The 27,644-nt window shown below is 49.7% G+C and overlaps 2 protein-coding genes across 8 annotated transcripts in view; one reads left to right on the top strand and one right to left on the bottom strand.

Annotated features, from left to right (window-relative positions):
• Positions 1-3,633: 3,633 nt before the first annotated feature.
• Tub (TUB bipartite transcription factor) lies at positions 3,634-25,790 on the top strand. Its single transcript, XM_028768009.1, has 12 exons — positions 3,634-3,891; positions 12,474-12,525; positions 12,858-13,020; positions 14,601-14,744; positions 16,094-16,261; positions 17,222-17,340; positions 18,115-18,312; positions 18,522-18,634; positions 19,269-19,386; positions 20,750-20,848; positions 21,053-21,224; positions 21,611-25,790. The coding sequence occupies exons 1-12, from the start codon at positions 3,854-3,856 to the stop codon at positions 21,742-21,744; spliced, it is 1,518 nt and encodes a 505-aa protein (XP_028623842.1). The 5' UTR covers positions 3,634-3,853; the 3' UTR covers positions 21,745-25,790.
• Ric3 (RIC3 acetylcholine receptor chaperone) overlaps positions 21,969-27,644 on the bottom strand; it is a 53,695-nt gene continuing 48,019 nt past the window's right edge. For 4 of the 7 annotated variants that reach the window (XM_028768010.1, XM_028768015.1, XM_028768016.1 and 1 more), the window contains one exon: positions 25,729-26,912. The gene's annotated coding sequence lies outside the window, so the exon portion shown is untranslated. Of the gene's footprint in view, positions 22,080-25,728; positions 26,913-27,644 lie in introns of those variants that run through there. The other 3 variants (XM_028768013.1, XM_028768011.1, XM_028768012.1) reach the window with 3 other exon arrangements.

The following is a 27,644-nucleotide window of genomic DNA, read 5'->3' on the forward strand; positions in this document are numbered from 1 at the left end:
TAATCTAGCTTTACCCAATTTTCTAGGTCCATCTGCTGCCACCAGGACCATTCAGCACACTGGTTTACACCTCGGGTTTCAAGTACATTGCGTGCACTCCTCTGTGTCTGTGACTTTGCTCATGACACTTAGTTTGGAGTGAATATAGTATCTGATATTCATAGTTCATAGTCTCTTGGTAACTATTAATCTCTCTCTTTCCTTTCTTACCTATCTGTAAAAGATCTTTCTCAATCTTCAAGGCCCAAGTCAACTATTACCCTTTTCTATTCATAGATCTTTCTGTGCTCTTCCTCCTTTGACTATCATTGGTGTTCCTCCTCTGGTCTTCCCTTACAAGCACTTGGTTACTGATATAGTCATTATTTCTCCCCATTTCTACTGCTAGAGTGAAATTTCCCTGAGAGCTGTCTTGCCCGTTATCCCTGTCACAGCCACCAAACCCTGCATCAGCCTCAGACCCAGTAATGTCTCGTAGACATCTGATTGATTTGGATTGCTTTTGCCAGACTGCAGGATCACAATGCCAAGCCACGAGGCAGGCCTCAGCCTGTGCTCATATTCATTTATTATTCATACCCCTTCGCTTCCACAATTGAAAGAGGTGGCCTCATTCAATAAACTGTTGGACTAAGCATAGATGATGTAGGACTCTACATGGAAGAAACAAAGTGCCGGAGTGCAGACCTTCTTCTAGGGGAACTGATCTTGCTGATGAGAGCTGGAACTGGGGTCCTCAAGCCCAGATGCCACCAGATGCCACCACACCTCCTTACAGACTCACTCCGGTTTTTGTTTTTTTAAATGCCTAAAATGTAACAAGAAGAATTTAGATTACTAGCACATATCCCATGCTAAAGGTATTTAGACCAGTGGTGAGGACGGCATCTTGGGCTTGCTGTGTAAAGGGGTTTCAGCAGAGATGACCTTGTTCCTGGGGATAAATTTGAAAAGCTTATGCCCTTCTTCAAAGTCACTTATATAGCACAACTGTAAACATGTATAATATTTAGTCCGCAGCTTCATATAACATTCTGTATATGGCTTTCCAGAGTGTCCCTTTGATTCGGCCACTGGGGTTAACTTAAAAGGTGAACCAGTGATGTCATTCAAGTGGGAAAACCTTCCATGAGTTGTGAGTTGAGTGTGAACACTACAAACCCTGTAGAACACCCACATCCTACCCTGCCACCACTTTTTAAAAAACACATCTCACCAACATTCTTGTGCAGATCGGCTCTGTCTATAGAGGGGCTCACAGGCTCTGGTTCCTCTCTCTCTCTCTCTCTCTCTCTCTCTCTCTCTCTCTCTCTCTCTCTCTCTCTCTCTCGTACTGATAGTCTCCAATAGCTTTTCATATCTCGTGTACATACTTACTTATGCAGTTCCCCTTTCTCTTGAATATCACACACACACACACACACACACACACACACACTATGCACTGGCACACAGATTCTTGGCTTCCCCATATATGATATGCAAGCATACTCATAGACAGACAAATTCACATACACATGCACACTCACCTTCATACATACAATAGCATACAGGTTCTTGGTCCTCCCACATCTCATGTACACACATGTTCTTAGGTACACACACATTCATACATGCACTGGCAGTCTTCCTGGCTCTTCTGAATCCCACATGCACACACAGCCCATGCAGAAAGAGAAGCCACAGAAAGCTTCTCATTTCTGCACCTCACTTTTCCCCCAGATTTTGCTCCCTTAGGACAGAGCCAGGAGTGTCTGTTTAATAGATTCAATTACTTCAGGCTCCAGAGACCTTCCAACTTAATTCTGATTGCATTAAGGTGTCAGATAATTTGGAAAGAAAGGGAAAAAGACAGCCTCAACATCTTGACGGGGAAGTCTTCCAGACACTTGTCATCCTACAGAGGTAGATAACAAATAATTATAACTTTGGCAGAGGTGGTATGGACAACAGGGAGCTCAGGGGTCAACGCCTCTCACACACCTTTTATGCGGGTCTCTGGCCTAAAGGACAGCAGCTTCTGGGGGAGTAGCTTTGCTGCTGTGCTCTGGCTGCCAGGGAAGGAGGGACCAACTAGCCCTAATCTGCTGCTCTGACGTCCAGGCAGCAGCTTTTCACTGCAGCCTACTCACGGGTGATTTTCTTTTTCTGGAGGTCCGATGTGACCATAATAGCCCTTGAGAGGTTGATAAATAATCAAAGTTAACAGTGCTTGGGGACCTAAGATCAATCTCTAGACAGAGAAGGATTTAAGAGTGAACACATGCATATCACATGTACTGCTGGGAAGCAGAGGGTGAAGAACGTGGACTGGGAGCTAGTATGTGAATGCTGGCTTCACCAAGGACTACCTGTGCAGCCTGAGCAGTATGCTTGTCTTCTCTATGCTTCAGTTCCTCTGCTGGAAGAAAAAAAACAAAAACCAACCAACTAACCAACCAACCAAACAAACAAAAAACCCTCAGTATTAGTGCAGTTCCTAGGCCAGTCCTTAATGAAGTTATTTAAATCTCACTTAGCAAAGCCCCAACTTCTGATAGCTCACCAAGCAGTCCGTTTATCATCATTATTGTATTTGTAGTTTATGGGGCAGACAAGACTAAGACACTGGAATAACCCCCAGGGCAGTAAGACGGGACCCACCCCAAGCATGGGAGTCGTTACCACACTCCTCCCAGTCCTGCCGGAATATTTCTCCATGGAGGCTTTTCTGGCTATCTGGTGCTGCTGAGCCAAAGGTACACTCGAGGAGTGTATAAGGTCTGTGTTCATCAGTAGTCCCTTTCCTGATCCCCATCATGAGGTTCAGGCCGACCTCTCAGCCTCCTGCATTGCTGGGTACCCAGCCTCTCCCTGCTTCCAACTAGCCCTATTATGGATCTTCCACCCTTCCTTCCCCTGCCTGTTATTAAATGTGGGTCCTAGGCACAGCCAGGACCTCAACAGCATTCAAGGTTAAGAGGATCTTTCTTGAGATTTTGCTGCCCTCTAAAAGGGCTTTGAGGGATGGGAGATCCTGGTTCAATTTCAGCTCCAACATTTCCTTGCTCCTTGCCCTTAGGTCAAGCATTTCTCAGACTTTATTCTCTGGGAAATAGGGATAAAATATTTGCTTCTCAAAGCTGTTGTGCCTGTTAATGCTCCAACTTTATAAGGGCCTGGTATGCAACAGTAAGCAGAACTCTTCTCTTGGTTGTAGAAGCATAGACGGGAAGTGTCAGGTCCAAAAGAATGACCCAGGCAGAGGAAACACACTTACTAAACTAAAGATCAAAAGGTTCTGGAGGCAGGCACATGAAATGGGAAGTTGAGAAGGAATCAGGGACTCAGTACTCAGACCAGAGGTTTCCTGAGTGAATTCAGGATAAATCTGAGATAGTCAAGGACTGAGGGATAGCGGAGGTCCTAGAGGGAGAAACTGGGGCTAGGTGACAGCATCCTTCCGGCAGAGAATGTTCATCCCGCGCAGTCTGCATCCACGGGTCGGGGTGGGGTCTCCGTCGGGGCGGGGCCAGGGGCGGGGCGGCGGCTGCCACGCTGGGCTCAGCCTGGGGTGCGAGACCCGGCGCCTGCGGTGCGGACTGCCTCTCCCGCCTCCGGCGCGCTCCAGCCCGCGCGTTCCCGCGGCCCCGCGCACTCCCGCCGCTTCTCCCTCCGCGCTGCACCGCGCAGACAACCGCTCTGGGAGCCTGCAGCCGGGGCCCTGGCGTGCAGAGAGGGCCTCGGCGGGGCCCAGCGGTCGGGCCCGGGAGGATGCGGCCCGGGGCGGCCCGAGAGTTGAGCAGGGTCCCCGCGCCAGCCCCGAGCGGTCCGGGCCACCAGAGCCGCAGCCACCGCCCCGCCCCCGGGAGACATGACTTCCAAGCCGCATTCCGACTGGATTCCCTACAGGTACGCGGGCCCGGCTTCCCCGGCTCCCGGGCACGGTCAGACCCCCCATTCCAACGCTGAGGGCGGGGGGGAGGGCGGGAGCGCGAGGCCAGGGCACCTACCACCCCACCACCCCCCGTCGGGATGCAGCGTCCGTCGGGGCCATCTGGCCTGGAGGGAGGGTACTGCTCCCGGGTTCACCGGGAGCGCGGGTTGGAGGTGCTGGGCTTTTCCATCCCAACTTTGAGGGCCTCTAAGCCACCTGCCCTATTCCACCCGCCTCTACATCCAAAGGTTCTGAAAAGATCTCTAGGCTTGTTGAGTCGGGTGGCACATGGAGAAAGGAACTGCTGTGAGCCAGCCGTCTCCTAGGCCCAGCACCCAGGACATGCGTCTGGATAGCTTGTGCGCACACATCCCTGCATCTTCACGCTTGCACACACAGAGCATCTGCGCTCTGGGCTAAATATGCCCCTGCTGTTCAGTTCATATCCCCAAACCATGGATTCACTGAGACGGTTAGAACCCAGGCCACATGGCAGCTTACATGTACCTCAATTTGGGGCTTGCACAGGTGCATGCATTCAAATCTGTGCATATAGGAATACACCATATTACCTACTCATAAGTTCTATTCAGTACCTTTCAGAGATTCAGTAGTAACCTTCTTGTTAGCGGGATTAGCTCACAATAGAGAGAATTGCTCTCGCATGCTCATGTGCACTCAAGAGCATTGACCCACCTCCTATTCCTGGATACTTGGTTGGACTGGCCTAAGAGAGGTTCTGGTTTTCTTGTGTGGGTGGTGGGGGAGGGGTGGTCTCCAGCCTCACACAGGTGCAGGCCTTTCTCCGTCCACTCTACTCAATTCTATTACCAGGGAAAAGAGCTCATTGCCATAGCAGCGCCGCATCCGTGGCCACTCATTGGCTCTCTAGTTGCCAGGGGCTACAGGCTGTCTCTAAAGCCTCCTGAAGAGGCATGTGTGTAAAAAGGGTGCTGGACTGCTAAAATCCACTTTTTATTGCTGACCCAGGTGCATATTCGTTGGGTTGCAGAATCAGACACTCAGGACCCACGTAACCTAGGCAAGGATGCTGAGTCCAGTCACTGAAGCAAAGTGATTCTGACAGAGCCCTTCCAAAGAGTCTGTCCAGATAGAACCTCAATTAGAAACCAGCTCGGATTGCCCGAAGCTTGTTAAAAAGCGGGTCTTTCTACCAACAGGCACCTGTCATAGGCCTGGGAATTCGGGGATTTTCTTGAGAATAATTACTGCCTCTGAGCTCAGCTTCTGTGGGGGCTTTTTGAGTTATTTTCTGTCTTCCCACCAACACACACAGAGACACATGTAGACAGAGAGTCATACACAGGCTCCTGCAGACATGTGAGCCCACACCTCAGTCTCACATGGATAAGAGAGAAAACTCTAATTGGGAGCTGGGCCCTGGGTTGTACTAACTCAAAAGACTACGTGCCCTTGACATATATCCGGGATGGGGGTGCAGATAGTGTTGGGGCCATTCTCGTATTTTCTTGATTCATGTGCAGCCTTACTGAGTATTTCTGACCATTAATCTTCCAGCAGAGGTGGAAGGCAGTGCCGATGGTCTGAACAGACAACAGTACTGTGGATGTATCTACAAGGGGATCAGTTGTTGGGTAGTGACCAGCCGCAGGCTACACCATGACTGTGGCAATAACGAGATGTTTAGATTTTGCAAAATGGAAGCCTTGGCTGGTTACGACTCAAGACTGATTCTACCAGGGACCCAAGGACTGAAGCAACTTGCAAAGCTTGTAGAGAAAAAAAAATCTACTTCAAGCTAAGGAGGGTATTATTCTGCTCCTAGGAAAAGAGACCTCTGGAAGGTAGGATTATCTCTGAGAAATCTGTTGGAAATGCCCAGGGCATTGGTATCCTGAAATGGGTGATTGGCACTCAACCCAACCCAAACCTAACCATCCCCCATTCTCCCTCCCACACTCAGCTGAGAGCACAGAATCCTGCCACCCTAGAAGCCTAGCCCGGAAAGCAGCTTGGCACCCTGTGGCCCACCCTGCTTCCTTTCTCCATTCCCGTCACCTCCCTTCTTGTTCTGTACAGTGGGGAGGGTGGGTATTCAGCTGGGGGTGGGCTGTCATCAGAAGGATCCTCCTCTGCCCTGTTCAGTCATTCTGGGTATGTACAGAACCTGGAAAAGCACTGGGTTTAGGAACAGACTTCCTAGTAGGGAAAACCTGTGCTGTGAGGCAATTCAAATGACCCTTTGCATTACTAGGCTGTGGCAAAGCCAGAGGTCTGTCTGGTGGCAGAAAACTGGGACAGAAGACAAAGCATATTCTCTTGGCAGCTGGGCAGTGGGCAGCATGCATACACGTGCTTTGACTAGCATGAGGTTTCCCTGATGCCACAGCACACCAGACTGGAATGTGGCGCACGGGGGAGAGAGACTGGCATGTTAGCTCTTCCGAAAGGGTCTTCCCCCGCCCCCATCGTTGCATCCTGAATTCCCTGGGCTCAGCTCATTTTTCTCAAAGCAGTGATAGTTGGTGCTAATCTTCTTAGGAGTAATTTTGGCTCAGTTTCTAATGATCATGGATTAAGCTCACATTCTGACTTAAAAGGGAGCCATTCCATTTATAAAGATCAACCACTAGGGTTATTTTTTCCCCATTTCTCTTTACCTGTATTCTTGGAGAGTATTAGATGCCTGTAATGTATGACTCTGTGGCTTTTTATAAGTTGTAGGTGGGTAGAATTCCAAGGAAGGACTGTACCTTCAGGCATGTCATAGGCCTGTGCAGTTGGTGGTTGTGTGTGTGTGTGTGTGTTAGTTTATGTATACCACATGCATTCAGGAGTCCATGGAAGCCAGTAGAGGGCATGGGAGCCCATGGAACTGGAGTTACAGGCAGTTGTGAATAGCCGTGTGGGTGCTGGGAACTGAACTCAGGTTCTCTGCCAGAGCAGTAAGCACTTTTAAATGCAGAGCTTTCCCTTGAGACCCTCTTCAGTGTTCTTGCCTGCAGTGCCCAGGGTTTCCTTCACCAAATCATGAACTCCTTGGGAGCAGGAACCTCATGTGATGTCCAGCAGAGCGTCCAGCACTACCCAGCATGGAGGAAATGCTACCTCTCTAGATCAAAGTGCTGTCAAACTTCAGACAACTTCTAGGGATTCCTCAACTTCCTGGTCCCATCACAGTGAGGCCTCCTGAACCCCCCGAAAGGTACAGCTCCAGCCATAGAGAATCTCAGGCTGCATTGCCCTCACAGGCCCTCACAATTTCTTTGTTCTACTAGTTATGTATGTATGTATGTATGTATGTATGTATGTATGTATTCCTGCCAAACATCTTCCATCAGCCAGTTGTGAATGGAAAGCTCTTCCTTGGGTTGAGTCTAAGCAACTCTTTGGGTTTCCTGTCCTTTTGGCTCTTGTTAGGCCCCCCTCCCCCCACACACCTTCAGTTCTGCTGCCAGGTTTAGCCTCAGGTTCCTAGTTTTGACAATCTCAAGCAATTCCTTCTTGAAACTGCAGTTTTTATTTTTTGATGATTACCACCTGTGGTTACAAAAAGTCATTTGCATAGCCGATTATTAGAGGACCCCCATGGTACTTCCTTAGAAGAACAAAATTGTTTCTGGAGCATGTCCCCCCTGCCCCCATGCTCCTCCCCTGGTATTTCTGAATTACCAAGCCACCAGCAGCTTTAACTTACCTAGTGTTTGGGAACCCTTGGCCGGAAAGGAGATGGCTCACCCCAGAGGTGAGAGCTCCTCTCCACTTATGGAACTGCCCCCATTTCCAACCAGGTGCCAAGCAGCTGCTAGGCAGCAGGAGCCACGGATATGGACGTCCCTCATTCACGCATTTAGCACAGACTTCCAGCCTCGTACTCCGGGTTGCTCGTCCTTATAACCCATTGCTCTGGTTCCTAGGTTCAGAGCAGCTTCTGCTGTGACTGAGGGAAAGGATGATGTGGATAGACAGGGTTTACAGGTTGTAAAGTGAACTTGGATACAGACGGCTGAGGCTTGTCTACATTGCCTGTACCTGTGCCTCTGCTTACAGAGTAGCATGCAGAATGTAGAAGGACGGAAACAGGTTTCCTAATAACAGTGCTCATACTGGGCTTTCCCAGCCCACAGTAGAAGTTCCTAGACTGATCCCTCCAGGGTTGAAAGTGGCTGTAGATAGCTTGATTCTATGGGAGTTGAAGTTGCCACCTTTTTGACCCTGGGTAGAGCAGCCAAACTGGGGGATTCTGAAGACTGGAGCCACGACTGGAACATTCCTTGGTCTTCTAGGTCTGGCTGCCAGTAGGAGGTGACCATAATGAAGGAGCCGCCAGGGTCAGCTGGGAGACCCATCCATCAGTGTCCTGTCTCCATCTGAGCTTCCTGGCGGGGCTGCAGCTGGCAGCCTGGGCTTGGCAGTGATTCCATAATTGGAACCAGTGTCATTAAAAAGCCATTAATGTCTCCTTGAATGGTTATCATTTAGTGCAGCCTAGAATGGTACCCATCAGAGAGGCAGGCCTAGGAGGTGTTGTGAGAAAGACAAACCCCCAGGAGTGGTGCCGCAGTGGAGCCAAAGAGGCAGGGCTGGATGGGTGGGGGCAGGGAGGGCGCTTCTGTTCTGCTCTCCCCTGAGACAACTGTCATTATTGTCACTGTTCTTCAGTACAAGCTGCTGTGCTGGGGATTCTTTTGTTATTCACCAGGGAGCTTGTCTATGCCCAGATGCTTTGTCCTTACTAGAATACCCTTCCAGTACAAGCTTGTCACTGCCCTGTGATTGTGATCTTCCCACTATCCTCACAGCTCTCTTAGAAATCTGGCTTTCTCTGTGTTACATGGATGGGTTCTGCCTTTCTCTGTGTCACGTGGATGGGTTATTATAGGACCCCCTCCAAGCACCTTGCTGGACCTAGACGGGACCATTCCTCAGCCACACCCCTGCAGTGCCACCATTCTTCGTGAACATACCTGACGCCGAGTGAAGTGGTGGGTGGCTCTCTGGGCCCTTCTGTATAGCTGTGACTTCTAGACTCTCTCAGACACTCTTTCCCTGTGCTCACCTTTCTCTGAAAGTCACAGTTACGTTCCTGCATACAGATGAGAGGAGAAAGACCACCAACCCAAATCATGGCCAAATTAGTTAAAGCAAGCTTTATTCATGTGCACGGGCTGTCTCTCCCTAAGGCAGGGTTCAAGAGATCCACACTGGATGTAGAGAAGATAAGGTTTTTATAGCTCAGGAGTAGGGAGTTGCAGATGGGGAATGCTGGCAGGCAAATAAGTGGGGAATCGCAGAAGCAAAACATAAGCATAACCAGGTGGTCGTAACAACCTTCTGTAACAAAGGCATGGTTGCAAGGTGGTAGTGATGAGGTGGTTATAACAAGCTCTTGAAACAAAGGCATTTGTAGTTAAGGTTACAGGCGGGGGTAGGGAGCATAGCCCAGTCCTTGAGAAACAGATTTCATCATAAACAGGAATGAACCTAGTTTGTCTTTAATGGTTTATCAGCCCAAGATGGAGGCAAGCTGGTTTATCACTACTTGTATCTTAATATCTGCTAACCAATGGTACTAAAAACCTATGGCTCAGTGTCCCTCTTCCCAACCAGGAAATGTGGAGATAGTGGGAGAGGAAGGACTGTGCTCATGGAAAACAGCCTCTGACCCCAGACACAACTGTATGGAAAGTCCAGGGCTGTGTGACAGTTCCTGTGACAGGACAGCACCTCCCTGTGTGGCACTGGGCAGCGAGGCTACCACTTCCAGAAACATCTATTGTTACCAAGCTGCCCTGGGAGTCTCTCTTCCAGGAGATGGCTTTGCTGATGTGCACCTAGATGTCTCTAGAAATTTTCAGTGGCACCGAGGAAGGCATATTCTTTGTTATGCTTAGCCAAGACCAGTACCTGGAATGGTGGCTGCCTCTGTCCCCAGCACTGTGCTTGGAATGAATGTAGCCTGTGATATACTAGAAAGAGGTAAATATCCTCTCCCACTGGCACAGAGGTGAATGCTGACCTGTGGAGATCACACAGGGACTTCTGAGGCCAGGTTACCAGCATACAGATGCAAGGATCAGAGGCTGCCAGGCCCAACCAGAACATCTCTGGATTTCAGACCCTTCAGCTCCTGCCAACAGGAATCACTGGATAGAGCGAGCATTTTTCACCCATTTTCTAGAAGCAGCAAGTGTGTGCCGCTGTGGACCTTGGTGGTCAGTGAGGCTTGGGTATCAGTTGCTGAGAGTGCTCTGTCCTTGTGTCACTGATGTAAGTAGTAGAGTGGTGGGCAGCTGTGGTCTCCCAGGTCTTTTGAGGCCGTTGGTGTCTTGATTTCCTGACACCTCTGCTCTTTCTAGAGACCTAAGATACTTCTAGGTCTCTAGAGGTGCTACACAGGGTCAGTGTGCCTCCCATGGCAGGATGTCCATCAGTTCAGGCACAACAAAGTTTTAGGCAGCTTGTTGAGGCCTTGCGTCCTGGCAATGCATCTATGAGCACCGGATTCAGCTGTGCTCTTGGGAAAGCAGGCTGTCTGGGCAAGACTGAGACTTAGAGGCTTGTCTTTGAGCTGTTCTCTCCTGTCTTCTAATAGCTGAGGGTTTGGTAAGTGAGACCATTTTGCATGCAGTCCTACATCACAGTTGGGGCTCCTCACAAGTCAATCCAGGGGTGCTAAAAGAGAAGGCCTTCTACCCAGGTGTCCTGTATTTGGGAGAACCATCAGGTAAAATGGTGTATAAAAGTCCTGGGTGACCAGGAAGGCAAGTGGCAGTGGGTGACTAGCTCTGCAAGTAATTTAAGGGGCATATTGGTTCAGCTGTCAAAAGGCAAGCAGGGCTTTACCTCATTTTTGGAGCAATTTTGACCTTGTCTTTTGCCGTTTGTTTTAGTTAGGGTTTCCATTTCTGTGAAGAAACACCTTGACCAAGGCAACTCTTATAAAGGACAACATTTAACTGTAGCTGGCTTACAGGTTCAGAGGTTCAGTCCATTATTATCAAGGCAGGAACATGGTAGCATCCAGGCAGGCATGGCTCTGGAGTAGCTGAGAATTCTGCATCTTGTTCAGAAGGCAATGAGGAGAAGACTGTCTTCCAAACAGCTAGGAGGAAGTCTCAAAGCCCACCTCCACAGTGACACTCTTCTCCAACAGGCCACACCTCCTCCAACAAGACCACACCTCCTAATAGTGCCACTTTCTGGGCCAAGGATATTCAAACCACCACACACATCAAGCATATTCAAGCCATCCACATGTATATCATACTCACCTTTATATAAGCAAGCCTACTTCTTAACACAAGTGTCTGCACACTCTTGCACACATACATGGAAGCTACTCATACACTCCCTTACAACCCCCCCCCCCCCAACACTATGCACTTGTGCCTACTTGAGCATGTCCCCGCCTGCTGGTTCAGCTGGTCTCCAGCATATAACTATGAGAAGCAGCCTGGGGCTTCCAGAACTCTGTGCCTCAGGTTTCACCCCTGGCGGAGTTGGCATTTCATAGAATTTGGGCTTGAGGTGTCTTGATCTAGCAAGAAAGTTAAGTGATTTAAACTACCAGTTCCCTGTTACATATTCTATGTTCTTTAAGAGGCAGGACAGCATGTGTGAAAAGAGGCTCCCTGACGTAGGACTGGTGGGACTCAAGGATCTGATGCCCTTGGTACAACCTCTGCTGTGCCAGTGGCCAGGCAAGGGCCAATGGTCATCTGCTGTGCATTGCCTCTACCCTGCAGTCATTCTTACCTAGCCCTGGCCATGTCCTGGGAAAACTGGTTGGCATTTTAGCCTCTCCAGATGAGGATGCTATGTCCTCTTTAGGGGAGCAGGGGCTGTGTCAGTACATCCCCTAGTCTTGCCTAGGAGCCAGGAATGTAGGATAGGGAGATGGTTTGCCCCAGAGGACCCAGCTTTTTCCAAAAAGGATGGGAAAGTGGAAGAATCAGATGACAGTAGTAAACTGTCGGAAACAAGTCCTAGCATGAAGGCCAGCCTTCTTGGGGTTGGCTAGTAGTGACTGATGCCCCTGCTTAGGCTCCTCTGGTTGTCACTTAGGCCTGGCCCTGCTAAGGGAATTGAAGGGGTTTTCATCCTGTTCTTAACCAGGGCCAGGCTAGTTAAGAAGTTCTTAGGAGTAATGGAGGAGGAGGAGCTTCTAACAGGGCAGAAAGATGGCTTGGCTCTTTGTTTTCTGTTTTGTTTTGTTTTAAGACTGGGTCTCACATAGCCCAGGCTGACCTTGGACTCCTGTGCTCCTGTCTCAATCTCCCTAGGGCTGGGATTTAGAGGAGTGATGCACCACACTCAGTCTTGAAGGCTTTGTTTTATTTGTGCTGGGGATCAGACCAGGACCTTCTGCATACTAGACAAGGGCTCTACCACTGAATGACACCTCTCCCTTCTTGTCTTGAATTAGCTCCTAGATATCAGACTCCATTTTTTTCTCCCTTTACCACATGAATTCACTGGGAACCGTGGTAGAGTTTAAAAGCCGGGGCTGGGTTCTAGACCACCTCCTGGAGCCTCTCTGGCCAGCCCTGAATACTTTTTTCTCCCTCTGCAGTGTCCTAGATGATGAGGGCAGCAACCTGAGGCAGCAGAAGCTCGACAGGCAGGTAAGTGAGGCTAGGGCTGATGGGAAGGCAGAATCTCAGCTGGGGTGTTGAGGAGCAGTGAGTCCCTCTTCCTTGGTTGACCCTGTCTGATGAGGTAGAGAATGAACCCTCTTCTCCTTTACCTGGTCTGTGTTATATTAACCCTACCCCAGTCCTTGCCTCTTCTGCCAGGCTGGCAGCTAGTCAGAAGATGCTAGTAACATGAGTCCTGACCCAGACAGGGCTAGAGACCCTAATACAACTTCTGGGACCCAGCCAGGTGATCAGGGTGCTCCTTTTGGTGCCACTGTAGTGGGCCAGTCCACCTGTATGTCTACCCTGTGCCTCTGCAGCGGGCCCTGTTGGAGCAGAAGCAGAAGAAGAAGCGCCAAGAGCCCCTGATGGTACAGGCCAATGCAGATGGGCGGCCCCGGAGCAGGCGTGCCCGGCAGTCAGAGGAGCAAGCCCCCCTGGTGGAGTCCTACCTCAGCAGCAGTGGCAGCACCAGCTACCAAGGTACACTCTGTCTCTGTCCCAGAGACAGCCAGCCTAGGGAATCCCCTGCATGGGGTGCCATACCCTGGGGGTCGGGATGCTAGGGGGCTGGGGGACTGAGGGATTCATCCTGTAGGGTTTGCCCAGGCTGAACATTGTACCTGGTTCAGGCTGAGTGAGGCAGGCAGAGAGACATCATTAGCCTTGGAATCCTGTTTATGTTCATATTGCACCTCCCGAGCCAGGTGGTTACAGTGATGGATCAGGAGTTCCAGGTTTCTGATCTGATGCATGTCCCTGAGATCCTGCACCCACTAGCATTCTCTCCTGAGAGGATTTCCTCTTCCATTTTCCTGCCTTACATTGCCTAGGAGCTCCTGGGTCACCTGCCTCTTCCTCTCTGTGCTCTTGCGTACTCAGTATGTCTAGCTTCTGACCTGTAGGTTGCTGTTTCTAGCTGAGGACTCCTTCACTTACCCTTACACTTACTTACACTTAGTTTTCAGCAGAGGCCAGTCTGTGGAAATTCATCTACCTAGGCATGGTTCTTTTGCACCTGGGTGCCAGAAGGTTTGTGAGAAAGAAGGCAGGAGATAGGCAGTAGATGGTTTTGCTGCCCTCTGCAGGCTCTTGGTGCTAATGCAGGGACTCACAGAGTAAGGGCGTGACATCAGAGCTGACACTCCCTGGAGATGTTTGACCTGTTGCCAAGCTCATCTGTGATACACAACCATGAATCTCCTGTGGCTGTGGGTGCTGAGTGAGCATCAAGGTGTGGGCTCTGTTCCCACGGAGCTTCTGGTCTAGGTGGGAGAGAATGTCAGCAGGTGGTTACAGTTATAAACAGGCCGTGTGAGGAGAGCAGGGTCCTGCCTCTCATAGAGCTCCCAGGAAATCAAAAGGAAGAATCAGTTAGATGGGAAAGATAGTATAGGCGAGGACCCCGTAACATGAAAGGAGTGTGGTTCATACAGGGCACTAGGCCAGCCTGGTGTAGCTGGAAGCATGCTGGGTGGCAGAGTGTGGTGAGATTGAGGAAGGAGATGGGGAAGCCTACCAGGAGGGAGGCTGCTGGCCTCACAAGCTTTCAGAAACTGTTCATACATTTTGAGCAGATTGGGGTCTTACTATGTGGAGAACATGGAGGGCACCAGCTGTGCCTTTCCTGTACTTTCCTGTTGGTATACCTAGCTCTGTGTTACAGAGGTTCTCCTCCCTTACAGTGGATCCCATGAGCTCAGCACCCAAGGCCTCAACAGGCTTTCTGGAGTGCCTGTCTTGGCTGCAGTCTCTTTCAGAATATGCAGGCTTTGTGTCCTTCCCACCCTCCATGGCACATCCTCACCCCCCACACACCCCCACACACACCGTATGTGCCCAGGCTCAGAACAGTTGGCAGAGCCCAGAGCTTTGGTTCCTAGATGTCAACTTTTGTGTAGTGGGCACAGGGCCCAGCCTTGACCGTTGTCTGGTTGAGATGACCAGGTTGATGCTGTGGGTAAAGAGCCATACAAGGGCGGAGGTGGGAACCATGGTCAAGTGGGAGCTCTTGATCTCACCCAACACCCGTTCTTTTCTTTCTTGGGTTCTCTCCTGAGCAGTTCAGGAGGCCGACTCGCTTGCCAGTGTACAGCTGGGAGCCACCCGCCCACCAGCACCAGCCTCAGCCAAGAAAACCAAGGGAGCAGCTGCGTCTGGGGGCCAGGGTGGGGCCCCGAGGAAGGAGAAGAAGGGAAAGCATAAAGGTTAGTCTGATTTCTCCTCACACCTCTCAGAGGCCTGGCCTCACTGCGGGGGGTGGGGAGGGAGTCAGAGCTTATCCTCCTGACTTAAGGTGGTATAGTGTGAGCAGTTTCATCGAATGTGACCTCAGGGTGCCCATCAGCGGCACCTTGTCTAGTTCATGAGTACCTTGGCTAGTCTGTGGATGTGGAGGGCCTCGCTAAACTGCCAGGAAGTAAAACACAGCTAAGCTATAGCTCAGGACGACCAGTTTCCTCCCAGCCTACCTCAGCCTGACCTCCATCCATCTAGTCTTGAGCCAGGATGTGCCCTTTGGCAGAAGCTTCCTGCCCCCTAGAGTTTGCTGCCAGTGCTGCTTTATCATGTATTTAGTGGCAGAAACAAGACCTTGCCCATAGGTGGCAGCCTCTCCGCTTGGCTGAGCTTTGCTTAATATTATAGCCAGCCCCCAAAACCCAGAATCCTGACACCCCACTGTCCAACTATGACACAGTAGCCTTTAGATGACTCCCATCTTCCTTCTCTGTCACCAGGACTCGGATAGACCCACAGACCAGTACATTCCCTCTGCTCCTCAGTTTAACAGATCCCAGAGATCAATGAAGGTGACGTGGCCACTTCCCCAAGTCCTGTTTCCTGGCTACTGTTTCTTCAGTCCTTGTTCATAGCCATTGATTTCTAGGCTACTGTGTCATAGTTGGACAGTGGGGTGTCAGGATTCCTGGGCTTTGGGGGCTGGCTATAATATTAAGCAAAGCTCAGCCAAGCAGAGAGGCTGCCACCTATGGGCAAGGTCTTGTTTCTGCTACTAAACAAGCTGTGGCCCCTTGGCAGGAAATGTAAAGAAGCCAGACTCTGTAAGAGGATGCCAGGGCGCATGGGATGGGAGACCATGTGCTCAGGAAGCTGACTATATGTGAAGATAGTCTTTGAGGGAGGGCTCTATCTTTAATGATGTGAGCGTACTGAACGCGTGTGAGTGTGTAAAGAGAACACCAGTATGTGTAATGTGTAACTGGCTGTGTCCAGGAAGGACTGCTGCCTTCAACTATGGTTTGGATTGATCTTGTTTTCTGTCTTGTTCTTTCTACTGTGCAGTTGATTTTGTAGATAGTTGCTGTCTGTCTTAAGGATGTGGAGTATTTCAAACTAAACCCTGCAGTTATCTGGGGGGAAAGAACAGAAGAAACGAAGCCCATGTCCTTTTACAATTTACCAGTTATTAACAGGATGACAGTAGTCATTAGTTTTTACACAGGGTCCTGCCATCCATACCTTCCCCTTCATGGTCACCTGAGAATCCAGGCTTCCTTCTCCCTCTGGATGTAACTCAGGAGTATCTGGCCTGCAGGCACCAGCGGGCCAGCAACTCTGGCAGAAGACAAGTCTGAGGCTCAAGGCCCAGTGCAGATCCTGACTGTGGGACAGTCAGACCACGACAAGGATGCGGGGGAGACAGCAGCCGGTGGGGGCGCACAGCCCAGCGGGCAGGACCTCCGTGCCACGATGCAGAGGAAGGGTGAGCCCCATGGGGGCCCAGCTGGGACCAAAGCTCAGTCCCAGGTTCTCTTTTCCAGGAACACAGCTCCTTCTGTTTGGTCCAGCCCTTCCCTGGATGTGGGGGAGGAGCATTCTTGGAATTAGATGAGAAGTTTGGGGCCAGGGTCCCTGATAAGGCCAAGTCAAGAGAAAGAAGTGTGAAGTAGGGTAGCCTGCCAGTAGCCTAACCTGTCTTTACCTCCCATGAGGGCTAGGTTTACACATAGATTTCTTTTTCCTTTCGCCCTTTGAAAGAAGCTGTCCATTTGTCTGATGGGAAGCAGGGCAGGTCCTCCTTGGAAACCCACTGCCCAATTTGTCTGTCATGAACCCTAACCCTAGGGAATCCTGAGTATAGTCTTGTAGATCCATGCCCATTATAAGGAACCTACTAAAAGACTGCTTCATGGGGAAAGAACTTTAAGGCCCCTCAGAGTGGCATTCTAGGTCAGGCAGGACAGCTGAGATAGGCTCAGGGCAAGCAGGGGAAAACAGAGTCAGTCCCACCCACAGACTGAACGAGGGCATGAGAGAACCGCGTCCGAGTCTGTGGCCTCTGCAGTCCGTGGCCTTCAGTCGGAAGTGGAGCTTTCCTGTTCAGGTCCAGCTTAGCTTGGGCTCTGATACACAAGAGATGGGGTGATGTAACTGTGAGTGAAGAAGGGGTGTGAGGTAGGGGCTGAGCTGAAATTGGGTGGTGGGGATGTATCCCTAGGAGAATTGTGACAAGCCCCAGTTCATGTGTGCACCAAAGAGAACCCATGTCCTTGTATGTGTCTGGATGAGTGGGAGGACAGTCATGTGAGGGTACGTGAGGTGGCTGTGTGTGTGTCTGCATGTAGGTGAGTCAGTGGCTGAATGTGCATCTACATGGGATCACCTGCATTCTCACTGTAAAGTGTTTGTGTGCTCATCCCTGCCTGTTCTCTGCTCACCATAGGCATCTCCAGCAGCATGAGCTTTGATGAGGAAGAGGATGAGGATGAAAACAGCTCTAGCTCCTCCCAGCTAAACAGCAACACCCGCCCTAGCTCTGCCACTAGCAGAAAGTCCATCAGGGTGAGTGAGGAGGAGCCTTCATCCCCTATAGGGGTTGTTGTCAATAGTTAGCACTGCCTATGGGCGCATTAGTTTGTTTTCTGTTGTGATAAACACTGACCAGAAGCATCTTGGAGAGGAAAGGGTTCCTTGGCTCCCACTGTCAGGTCATAGTCCATCACCAAGGGAGCTCAAGCAGAACCTGTGTAGGAACAGGCCCATGCTCTGTTAGCCTTCTTATACAGCTCAAGCCCGCCCACCTAAGGATGGTGCCACCCTCCAGTGGGCTGGGCCCTCTCACATCAAGACCATCCATCATAAACATGGCCACAGGTCAGTTTGATCTGGACATACACTCCTTTCACCCCTGCCCCCCTTCCCCCCTTCAAGTCAATAAAGTAGGACATGAAGTAGTTGTGACATCATGAGGTGCTGGTTTTCCTTGGGCTGGGTGTCTATGTGAAGCTTCTCTAGCTGGGCCCTTCTGCTTCTCTGATGTACCTCCTATCTCTTCAGCAAGGTCAAGGAGCTAGAGTGTGGGAAGAGCTGGCCTTGGGCAGGATGACTTCCTGAGAACCTGCCCTTATCTCTGACTCCACCTCCAGGAGCTGCTGAGGAAAGGGATAGCTAGAAGATAGCTGTCGACCCTGGAGCAGTATGGCCACACCCTCATCCCAGGGGTCCTGCCCTGACCCTCTCCTTCCACTCACTGAATCGGGAGGCAGACTTTCGTCCTAGGCCAAATCTCAAGCATAGAGTCCTTTTGATTTAGGTTTCTACTCTCCTTTTCCATAGGAGGCAGCTTCAGCCCCCAGCCCAGCAGCCCCAGAGCCACCAGTGGATATTGAGGTCCAGGATCTAGAGGAGTTTGCGCTGAGGCCAGCCCCACAAGGGATCACCATCAAATGCCGAATCACTCGGGACAAGAAGGGCATGGACCGGGGCATGTACCCCACCTACTTTCTGCACCTAGATCGTGAGGATGGCAAGAAGGTGAGGTTCCTCTGGGCGTGTATTTTCAGTTTGAAGGCCCAAGGCTGGAATATGAGGGAAACCCAGTTCTGAGACGGACCTCTTGGTTCTCCGGGAAGTAAGCGTTTTGTGTAGACTTAGGAGCTTACCAGTTCTTGTGTGTTCGCCTGGGGGCAGGGGGCAGGGGGCAGAGGCTGGATCTTTAATGTTATTTTGCTTTACTCTTTAAGGTGTTCCTCCTGGCAGGCAGAAAGAGAAAGAAGAGTAAAACTTCCAATTACCTCATCTCTGTGGACCCAACAGACTTGTCTCGGGGAGGCGATAGCTATATCGGGAAATTGCGGTACCGGTGTTCTGTGTGGAAGGCGAGGGAGGGAGGGGACTGGCAAGTCTTCTGATATCTCTGAAGGATTCTGCCCAGATTTGAGTCAGAGAGGACTAGGCTGCTCCAGGGTGTTGGGTAATAGGCCCAGTGTGAGTGACAGGTCAAACCAGGATGTTGACAGTGATATAGTACACAATGGAAAAGTTGCTTCGGGTCCCTGGTCAGAGCCAAGGGAGAGGCCTGCAAAGAAGTCCTGAGGAGGGGAGGTGGGGAGGCCTGAGTGAGGTCTCAGAGGAACAGTAAGTAAAGGCATGAACAGTGTAAGCTGAGCATACCCTGGGCAGGACAGACACAGCTACTGTCTGCGAGGTGCCGGATGCTCTCAGGCCCCCTACATACCACTCTGCTTACTTCCAGAAAAAGTAGTGCCATTGTCCCCTCAAAGAAACCTGTGAACATTGACTCCCTGGATTTATTTCCTTCTGATATGAAAGTCAATCCTTTGAGTTGACAGCTTGTGGAATACTTCCACTGTGTCCTCAGTCTGCCCTGGCCCCTCCCATGAATGCTCTGTAGGCTCCTTGTAAGAGGAGGGGCTATCCTGTGCCATGGGAAGAAGTATGTAAGCCTGTTGGGTGTGTTGTCCCTTCAGGTCCAACCTAATGGGCACCAAGTTCACCGTTTATGACAATGGTGTCAACCCTCAGAAGGCATCATCTTCTACGCTGGAAAGTGGAACCTTGCGCCAGGAGCTGGCAGCAGTGTGCTATGTGAGTCCTCAGTTCCTAGACAGCCATGAATCCAGGCCAAAGTGCCTGACTGGGGGCTGCCCCATTTACCTCGATGGGTTGTGAAGGCTGTGTCTATAAGGGGTGTCCTCCGTAGAGTGACCCTGTGTGGGACAGTCTAGACCTTACCTGTCTTCAGGGTTCAGGCCACAGCAGGCTAGCTGCCTAGGGAGATCTGAGAACCATCCTTGTGGCCAACCCAGGATACTCCTGGACAGGAGGAGGTCGAGGCCCGGGGTCCTTTCTGTACTTCACCCACTGCTCGCCGCTGCAGCTGCATTGCTAGGCACTGCATGGATCTGAGGTCTTTCTGTTCCCTCTGGTCTGGAAATTGAAGCTTGGAGTTGGAGCACTTGCTAACACTATACCAACAAGAACAAGATTGGAGTAATAAGAGCATTCTCTGTTGTACAGCTAGTTTCTTCATCTTTAAAAGTAAAGGAAGGTGTTCCAGGGACAGAGACAGTTAGGACACCTCACTTATTTTGGATGATCCCATAGTGCCACCTGCTGGTCAGATTTAGAGAAGCAGCCTGAGACCACCTAAATGCGTGGTACAGTTAGAGGAACTTAGACATAGTAAGCAGAAACAGTAAAACCCTATGACATTTAAATCTTTAGTGTGAGACAAGCCATAAAATGGATTTAAATGAAATAGGCATGCTCCTGATCAATGCTCAGAATTACAACTCAAGTAGAGGTACGGGTATATGCGATGGTGTGTGTGGTCCTGTAGGAGTGATGGTAGAGAGGGTCTTGCCAAGGTAACTGCTGAGAAATGATCAGAAGTGAAAATCACCTGTGTACTTGTCTGTAGAGGGCAGAGTGCTTGCAGAATAGAGTTAAGATAGCAAGAAAATGAAGGAGTAGGGGCCAAATTACATAAGGCCCTGACAGTAGAACACCAGGCCCAACGGGGGGGGGGGGGGGAAGCATATCCTTTAACACAGCAAGGGTGCTGTGTTGAGAAGGGGTGGTGGGAAGAGCCCAGGGCAGAAACAAGGAGTTGCATTAGCGCTGTCTGGTGGTCTTAGGTGCTGGTGTAACATGAATGGATAACTGACAGAAACTGTGACTGGGTTAGGAATGAGGTGTGAGAGAGTGACGTTTGTGTGACTCTAGTGTACTTACGCTGTGTACACCATTCACACTGACCTGCCACTGGCTGGAGCAAGCTGGGCTGTACATGGGAGCAGTGTGGGCTGTGCAGGGTTTACAGGTGACTGTTCTACCACCAAATGTAGATGTTGCGGACATTTTCTTCTTCATCTTTACTTCCCTGGATCACTCTTCCCATGGGTCAACACTTCTAGGTAGCCAGTGCTGAATTCTCTTGTTTTCCCAGGAGACAAATGTCCTAGGCTTCAAGGGACCTCGGAAGATGAGTGTGATCGTCCCAGGCATGAACATGGTTCATGAGAGAGTCTGTATCCGCCCCCGCAATGTGAGTCTCTATCTAATGCTTCCCCAGGCTCCAACCTCTGTATGAGTTTCTAAGAATTCCATCAAGGTGTATGCATATGGGTCGAGAAACCCTGTAAGTCTAGGGAACACTAAGAAGCCTCATTCCTAGGAAAGATCCCTTTTGGGGTGGTTATGATGCCAAGTCTTGGGTCTGACTCAAGTGAGGCTCCCCACACCCCACCAGGAACACGAGACCCTGTTAGCACGCTGGCAGAACAAGAACACGGAGAGCATCATTGAGCTGCAGAACAAGACGCCAGTCTGGAATGATGACACACAGTCCTATGTACTTAATTTCCACGGGCGCGTCACACAGGCTTCTGTGAAGAACTTCCAGATCATCCATGGCAATGACCGTGAGTGTTGCCGCTCCTGTTTTCGATGTTGTACGCATGGTGCCCCCTCTCCCCACACACAATCCAGTCCATACCAGCCAGTGGCGGGACGTGGGTATATGGCTTTTGTTAGAATTTTCTAACTATAGTGATTTAGAGCCCTGCCCCTAGATTCTTTGTGTCCAGCATGTCTGGGGAATACCCTTTAAATGGATGTCTTTTCTTTCCTGTGCCCTGCTGTCTGTATGCATCTTCTCCCTTTACCCTCTTGCTCCTTACACTTCTTTTGAACCTTTGTTTTTTCATCCTTTGGATCTCTTTGGCATTTCTGCTTTTTCCTTCCCTCCTTTGCCTGTGTCTTACCTGGCCTTTCTGTATTCCACCATTCTTTCTTGTGCCTGCCACAGCGGACTACATCGTCATGCAGTTTGGCCGTGTAGCAGAAGATGTGTTCACCATGGATTACAACTACCCACTGTGTGCACTGCAGGCCTTTGCCATTGCTCTGTCCAGCTTTGACAGCAAGCTGGCCTGCGAGTAGAGGCCCCCACTGCCTTTAGGGTGGCCCAGTCCGGAGTGGAGCTTGCCTGCCTGCCAAGACAGCCCTGCCTACCCTCTGTTCATAGGCCCTCAGTGGGCTTTCTGGCCTTACCGACCAGAAACTGGCTGCTCTGCCTCTGCTGCTGAAGCAGGGGAACAGCAGATGGGTATGACAGGAAAAGAGTATTTCTGTGCCCCAAGGTCAACACACATACCTAATCCTGGGTCAGTCCCCCGCTGCAGTTGTGTTTACCACGCTGGAAAGCCTCTTCAACTGGAGGTACAGTGGGAGAGGAAGCACAAGCAGGGCTGCTGTGGCTCAGCCATCCACTCAGCCTATAAGTCAGAGGACAATGGGTGTCCCAGGAGGTAGGGGTACAGTGAGTATATGTGTATGTATAGGGCACTTGAGCTTTATGCAGCAAAGGCTCTTGTGGCCAGCAGAAAGCGCTCCCACTTCAGAAGGGCCCGTTAGGCCCAAAGAGGGTTAGGGTGGTAGGGATAGGTGCATGGCAGGACCCTGCTAGGATTGCAGGGGCCTGGCTATGTGTGTTAGCTGGTGGCTTAGAATGCTAGCTCATTTGTTGCTTCAGACTTGCCCAGTGCTTGCACAAGCAAGAACCCAGCTCTCAAGGCCAAATATCTGAGTGGATGGGGATCATAGGAGTCATCCAGGAGACTCCCTACGTCAGGGTGCTGAGCAGCCCCAGCACAACACCTGTGACACACACATGGGATCTAGGTCACCATTCAAGTGATGGTATACTTCAGGAAGGATGTTCTCTCTGGGAAGACTCAGCTCCCATTGTTGCCAGCATGCCATGATCAGTGAAGGCTGTATGCCGTTCTTAGGGGATGGAGCAGGGTGAGGGGAGCAGAGGATAGTTTAGGGCCACAAGAGCTCAGAGGTGGTAGTACTCTGTACGGCTCACCAAAAGCGATGCTGATCCCTGAGTACAAGGCACTTGTCTCTTGGTTACCTAATGGGTTAGTGGCAGAATTGAGAACCTCGGGTTCTTTGTTCCTACTGTTGCCCAGAAACTAGACTCTCTGACCTTCTGGAGTCTATTCTGCATGTCCTTTCCCTCCCCAATTCCACAGATCAAGACCCTCAGAGTTAATGTCTAAGGTTGAAAACCTTTCAGTAGGGAATCAGGCAGTTCCCTGTTGAAAGTTGTCTGAGATTTTGCACAGCATTCTGATGTGATGTGGCCTGTGCTTGGCTCCTCTATGAGGACTTCAAGCTGTATGCAGACCTCAGCAGGACCACTGCACACTTTGTGTGTGACAGGCAGCCCGAGGGTTCTAGGGCTGGGCCTGGACATGATGGCACCACTAATCTGGTGGACTTGGGAACTCCAAGCTCTTGCCCATGTGCCATTTGTGAGAAGCTTCTTGCCTAGATGGAGATGAGAACCAGTGGGAAGAAGCAAAGAACATTTAGACATTGCTTTTTGCTTTGAAATAGATATGCCTGGGAAGGCTAAGTAGAAATTTAAAAAGTAGAGTCATGCTTTGAATCTGAGGTTCTGCAGGTAAGGAGGCTGGATTGATGTGCTAGAAGGAGTATTTTAAGAGGATCTAGCTTTCCTAGGTTGGACACTCCAAGCGAGGCACACCTGCTACAGCAGGGTCTGACACACCTGAGCCAGACATCTCCATCAGAGAACCCTCAGTGAGGCAGCCTTTGTTTACAGTCTAGTTTCTGGAAGGCAGGAGGACTTCCATGCTGGGGCTGGCCTATCTCCTGATGAAAGATTACAGTGCCATCTCCTTCCCATAGTTCTGTGTCTGTCCTCCCTCCCTCCCTCCCTCCTTCCCTGACTTTATAAGGAGAAATATCCTAACATTAGAGGTGATAGAAACCAGGTCTTTAGTCTAGTCAGGCTGTTTTTCTGGGTTGACACGTTTAAGGTTGAACAGACTGATTTCTGGAATCTCATGAGTGGAAGGCACGCTGGAGGTAAGAGTGGAACTGGAAGCACAATGGAAAACTCTTGGCCTCTGCTCTCTGCTTTACCACATGAAAAGGGGGGTCTTGGCTATTTGAATATAAATTTGGTAGCACCAGGAAATAGGCTGAGCTTTGTAGCCCACTGTGGAGAAGAGCAGCCTCAGCACAAAACTCTCTGTTGGGCACTGAGTGACAAGACCAGCCTCACAAAGTCAGATCTGAAGACTCAGCTCCTGGTGACAATGCCTTTTCTTGACCACTGGCCCTGTGAACACAGGCCCAAAGACTTCAGATACCGGGGCCCCAGGGATGACCTGGGTTCAGCCTCTCCCACAGTAGGATTTCTTACCCCTCATGCCCTCTTCCTGTTGGTCCTTGGCTGCGTAGCAAACTGATGAGATGAGCAGTCTAGTCTGTAAGAGTACGAGGCAGCTGGAACCTTAGGCATCTCCTCTGTATGCTCCTGGCTCCACACCCTAAAACTCTCCACCCTCTGCTCCAAAACAGTTCCTCTGCAGAGTGGTGATGTTAGCTTCCCCTTCTCTTCTCTAAGTCTAGCTTTTTCTGTCCTTCTGGCTCCAAGGTGCTCTGTGTCCGTGTGTGTCCGTGTGTGTCCGTGTGTGTGTGTGTGTGTGTGCGTCCAGAGGAAAGGGCAATCTGCAAACAACGAACAGAAGTTTAAGATCACATCAGAGTAGGAAAAGAATAAGGGGGCAGTGGTGACCACCGTGGATGGTGCCCCTTCAGTCCATGCTCTTTCTCCCATGGTTCTGAGCAGGTGACTGTCAAGGAAGTGTAGCGTCAGTTCACTGGAGGAGGAGCCGAGATGTGCATTCTTTTAAATAAACATGGTGTAGTGATGGTGCCTTAACAATCTTGACAGTAAGGTGAAGCAAGCAAGTGAGGTGCATGCCAATGGAAGACAGGCGTTGGAGGCCAAGGTGTGTGGTAACAGACTGGAAGAGAACTTTTGGTCCTACCGTCTTCAGTGACAAGGCAACAATACTGTAGAGTGGATTTGTTCATTTTTTTCTTTCTCCTTTCTGGAAATGGCAGGTCTGTTTGCCTCAAAACATGTAGAAGTGGTTCTAAGTTTAACAAGCAATAGAGATGACTACTTAGGGTCTGCTGGGAGCTCTGCTCTGCAAGCACAACACCCATCTCACAGATGGGCAGCCTGGCTTCCCTCATCAGTAGTCCTCTTCCCCTTCTCTGTAGTCCTTGCCCCAGATACGATATCCTCATGGGATTTCAGGATGCCAGGTGCCATCAAAGTATGCTTTCTTGTGGTGCCTAGCACTGTGACTGGGGCCCAACTGCCCTGCTGAGTTGGGACCTTATACTGCCCTAGGCCCTGGCTTGTAGACCTGCTCTAGTCTTCAGAACAGGCTATGGGATAGATTTTTATTTCAGTTTATGACCACCTGCCCTAATTCACTTCCAGCTTGCAATCTTCTGTCATTTTAAAATCTTAAGAAGTACTGGGATGGGTTTGAGTTTTCAGCACAGAGACAAGTGGATCGAGGAGCATACAACTGTACTGAGCAGCTAGAACATTTGAGCAAACTATGTAATCTCTGTGTGTGTTTCCTTCCCTGTAAGATACAGGCCTGCAGAGCTTGCTGTAGGGGTTAGGGTAAGTGAAAGTTAGTCCTGGCTCTCATCACTACCTTTCCTAGCTCATCACTGTGCCTTCTTTCTTTCCTGAGAAAGACACTGCACCCCTCTCCTCTGTTCTCCTGCCCCTCCTCCCCCACTGAGGTCCAGGTAGTGTGGGAGATGAAGCTGAAATGTAGTGTTCTATAGAGCATCTCAGAGTAGCATAGAAGGAAAAGCCCAGCTCCAGCCTCCTGGACCCCATACTGATGACTGGCTTGGTGAGGACAGGCAACACTTCTTTAGCTGAGAGCACACTTAGCCAGTTTTCACGCCTAGAACATGTATGTCGATTTGCACATGATTGTCTTTTCCTATTTTGGAGTGGTCAGACATTTTATTTTTGTTCAAAATTATCTGGAGTTTTAGACAAACTTGCAAAACTGTGCTTTTATTAAGTGACTTTTTGAATAAACTTTTTGGTATTCTGAAGCAAATGTATTTATTTATTGGTATGTGCAATGACAAACTTGGTATTTTCCCATGACATTATGTATGTTGTAGAATTTAGTGTTTGTCTAAGTACAGACATGTATCAACAAATTAAACTTGAACTGTTTGACTGCTGTGTCCTTGTTTTTCATAGAGAGAAGAAAACATGTCTCTCCTAAAATGTTCTCCACTCCATTCCTTGCTAGGTGCTTCAAAGGGCCAGGTGGGTAAGAGCAGCAAAGAGGGCCCAGAGCATGTTTAGTACCAGTGACATGAAGATCAACACTGCCTTCTCCTGTGGTGCCACATCTATAGCATGGAAAAAATAGGGTTAGAAGATACTTCCAGGTCATCTAGGTCACTGAAAGAACTGGCTGATAGTTCTTAAGTATGTTTGGTGGGCATGGATGGCCCTTGTAGACAGAACTAGGTTGTAGTACTGATAGGTGGGAAAGGCCCACACATGTGACTGCAGGCCATTCTTGGAGCTGGGTCTATCTAAACAGGGTTCTTACATGTGAGGGAACCTTTGTCAGCCTGTGGTAGATTTGGAGCCAACATGATGAAAGCCTGTAGTTGTTCTTAAAGGGAGTCATCACAAAGTCACACAGACCCCACAGAGTGACTCTGGACCATTCTTGGCACGCAGAGTGGCCACAGAGCGGGTATCAAGTTGGGTAGTCCAGCAGCATGAGATTCAAGACAGTGATGGTGCTCAGTACCTACCATTGCACACTTCACTCTGGGACAGACACTCCATAAACAGTCCTGTAAGGTGGACATGATGATTCCTGGTCCATCCACAAGGAAAGTGGTGTCCTTTGAAGTGAAGGAATGGCCTGTTTTCTTGATACTAGAAAGTATTTTAGACAGGCTAGTGGTTAAGGAGGTTACAGAATAGTTGGTTTGTATCCTTCCTCATCACTGCCCAAATAGGTGACACACACAATGTTCTTTGCAGATACAAACTGTCTAAATAAAAAGGGGAATTTAAGAGCAAATCTATAATTAGAGTTTATGTATTTACTTAGCTAAGTGTTTTGATGTGAGTCAAAAACATTCCCTACCTGAACATGGCCTGATTCCTGTAGCGACTGCATTTGTGAGGAGACCATATACAGGGTATTCTACAAGGGAAAGAGGTTTTGTTTGTTTAGTCATCATGTTGAAAAAAAAATCCTAAATTGTGTAGAACACATGTTGAGGAAAATCTTGTTTTACACCTATTACCTCTGGTGTTTACTCTTGATTGCCAACTTATGGGACTTAGAGTCACCATGGAAACATACTTACCTATGAAGATGTTTATAAGAAAGTCTAGTTGAGGAGGAAGACCCAACTTACTATGGATAGCATCACCCCTTTGGCTGGAGTCCCAGACTGACTAAAAGGGGCAAAGCAAATCAAGTGCTGTCATTTATCTCTCTGCTCCCTGTGAACCAGTCCTCTGGCTCCTGCTGCCCTGAAGGAAGGACTGCTCTCAACTATATGCTCCTCCTGTATTGTTACCTTTGACATAGCAATGAGAAAATTTAATTATGCCATGAGTCTTAGTTAGGTTTCTTTTTTCAGAGTGTCTGAGTGCAAACCATAAGTTATTTTATTATCTAAGTCTAAAAAAGATCATAGTTATCATAGGCTGTTATTTCTAGAGGCCAAATCCATCTCCACTTCTCAGCACACCTCCCAGGCCCAGTCCCTGAGACAATGAGGTACAGTCTGTGTTCCTATATAACCAAGCTAAGGGATCTTCCAGCTGGTCACTCATCTGACTTACCAAGCATGCTCCTAGGTGATGTGCAGTGGCTTTTTAGGCCAACTACTGCTATGGTGCCCCAGAGGACACTGCAGACCTAATG

Source organism: Grammomys surdaster, unplaced genomic scaffold, assembly GCF_004785775.1.
Source record: "Grammomys surdaster isolate TR1022 unplaced genomic scaffold, NIH_TR_1.0 184, whole genome shotgun sequence".
Taxonomy (NCBI): domain Eukaryota; kingdom Metazoa; phylum Chordata; class Mammalia; order Rodentia; family Muridae; genus Grammomys; species Grammomys surdaster.

Coding starts and splice junctions, on each gene's coding strand:
- Tub (XM_028768009.1), top strand. CDS start 3,854: ATGACTTCCAAGCCGCATTCCGACTGGATTCCCTACAG. Junction 18,635..19,268: donor AGCTATATCGGGAAATTGCG/GTACCGGTGTTC, acceptor TTGTCCCTTCAG/GTCCAACCTAATGGGCACCA. Junction 21,225..21,610: donor GATCATCCATGGCAATGACC/GTGAGTGTTGCC, acceptor TGCCTGCCACAG/CGGACTACATCGTCATGCAG.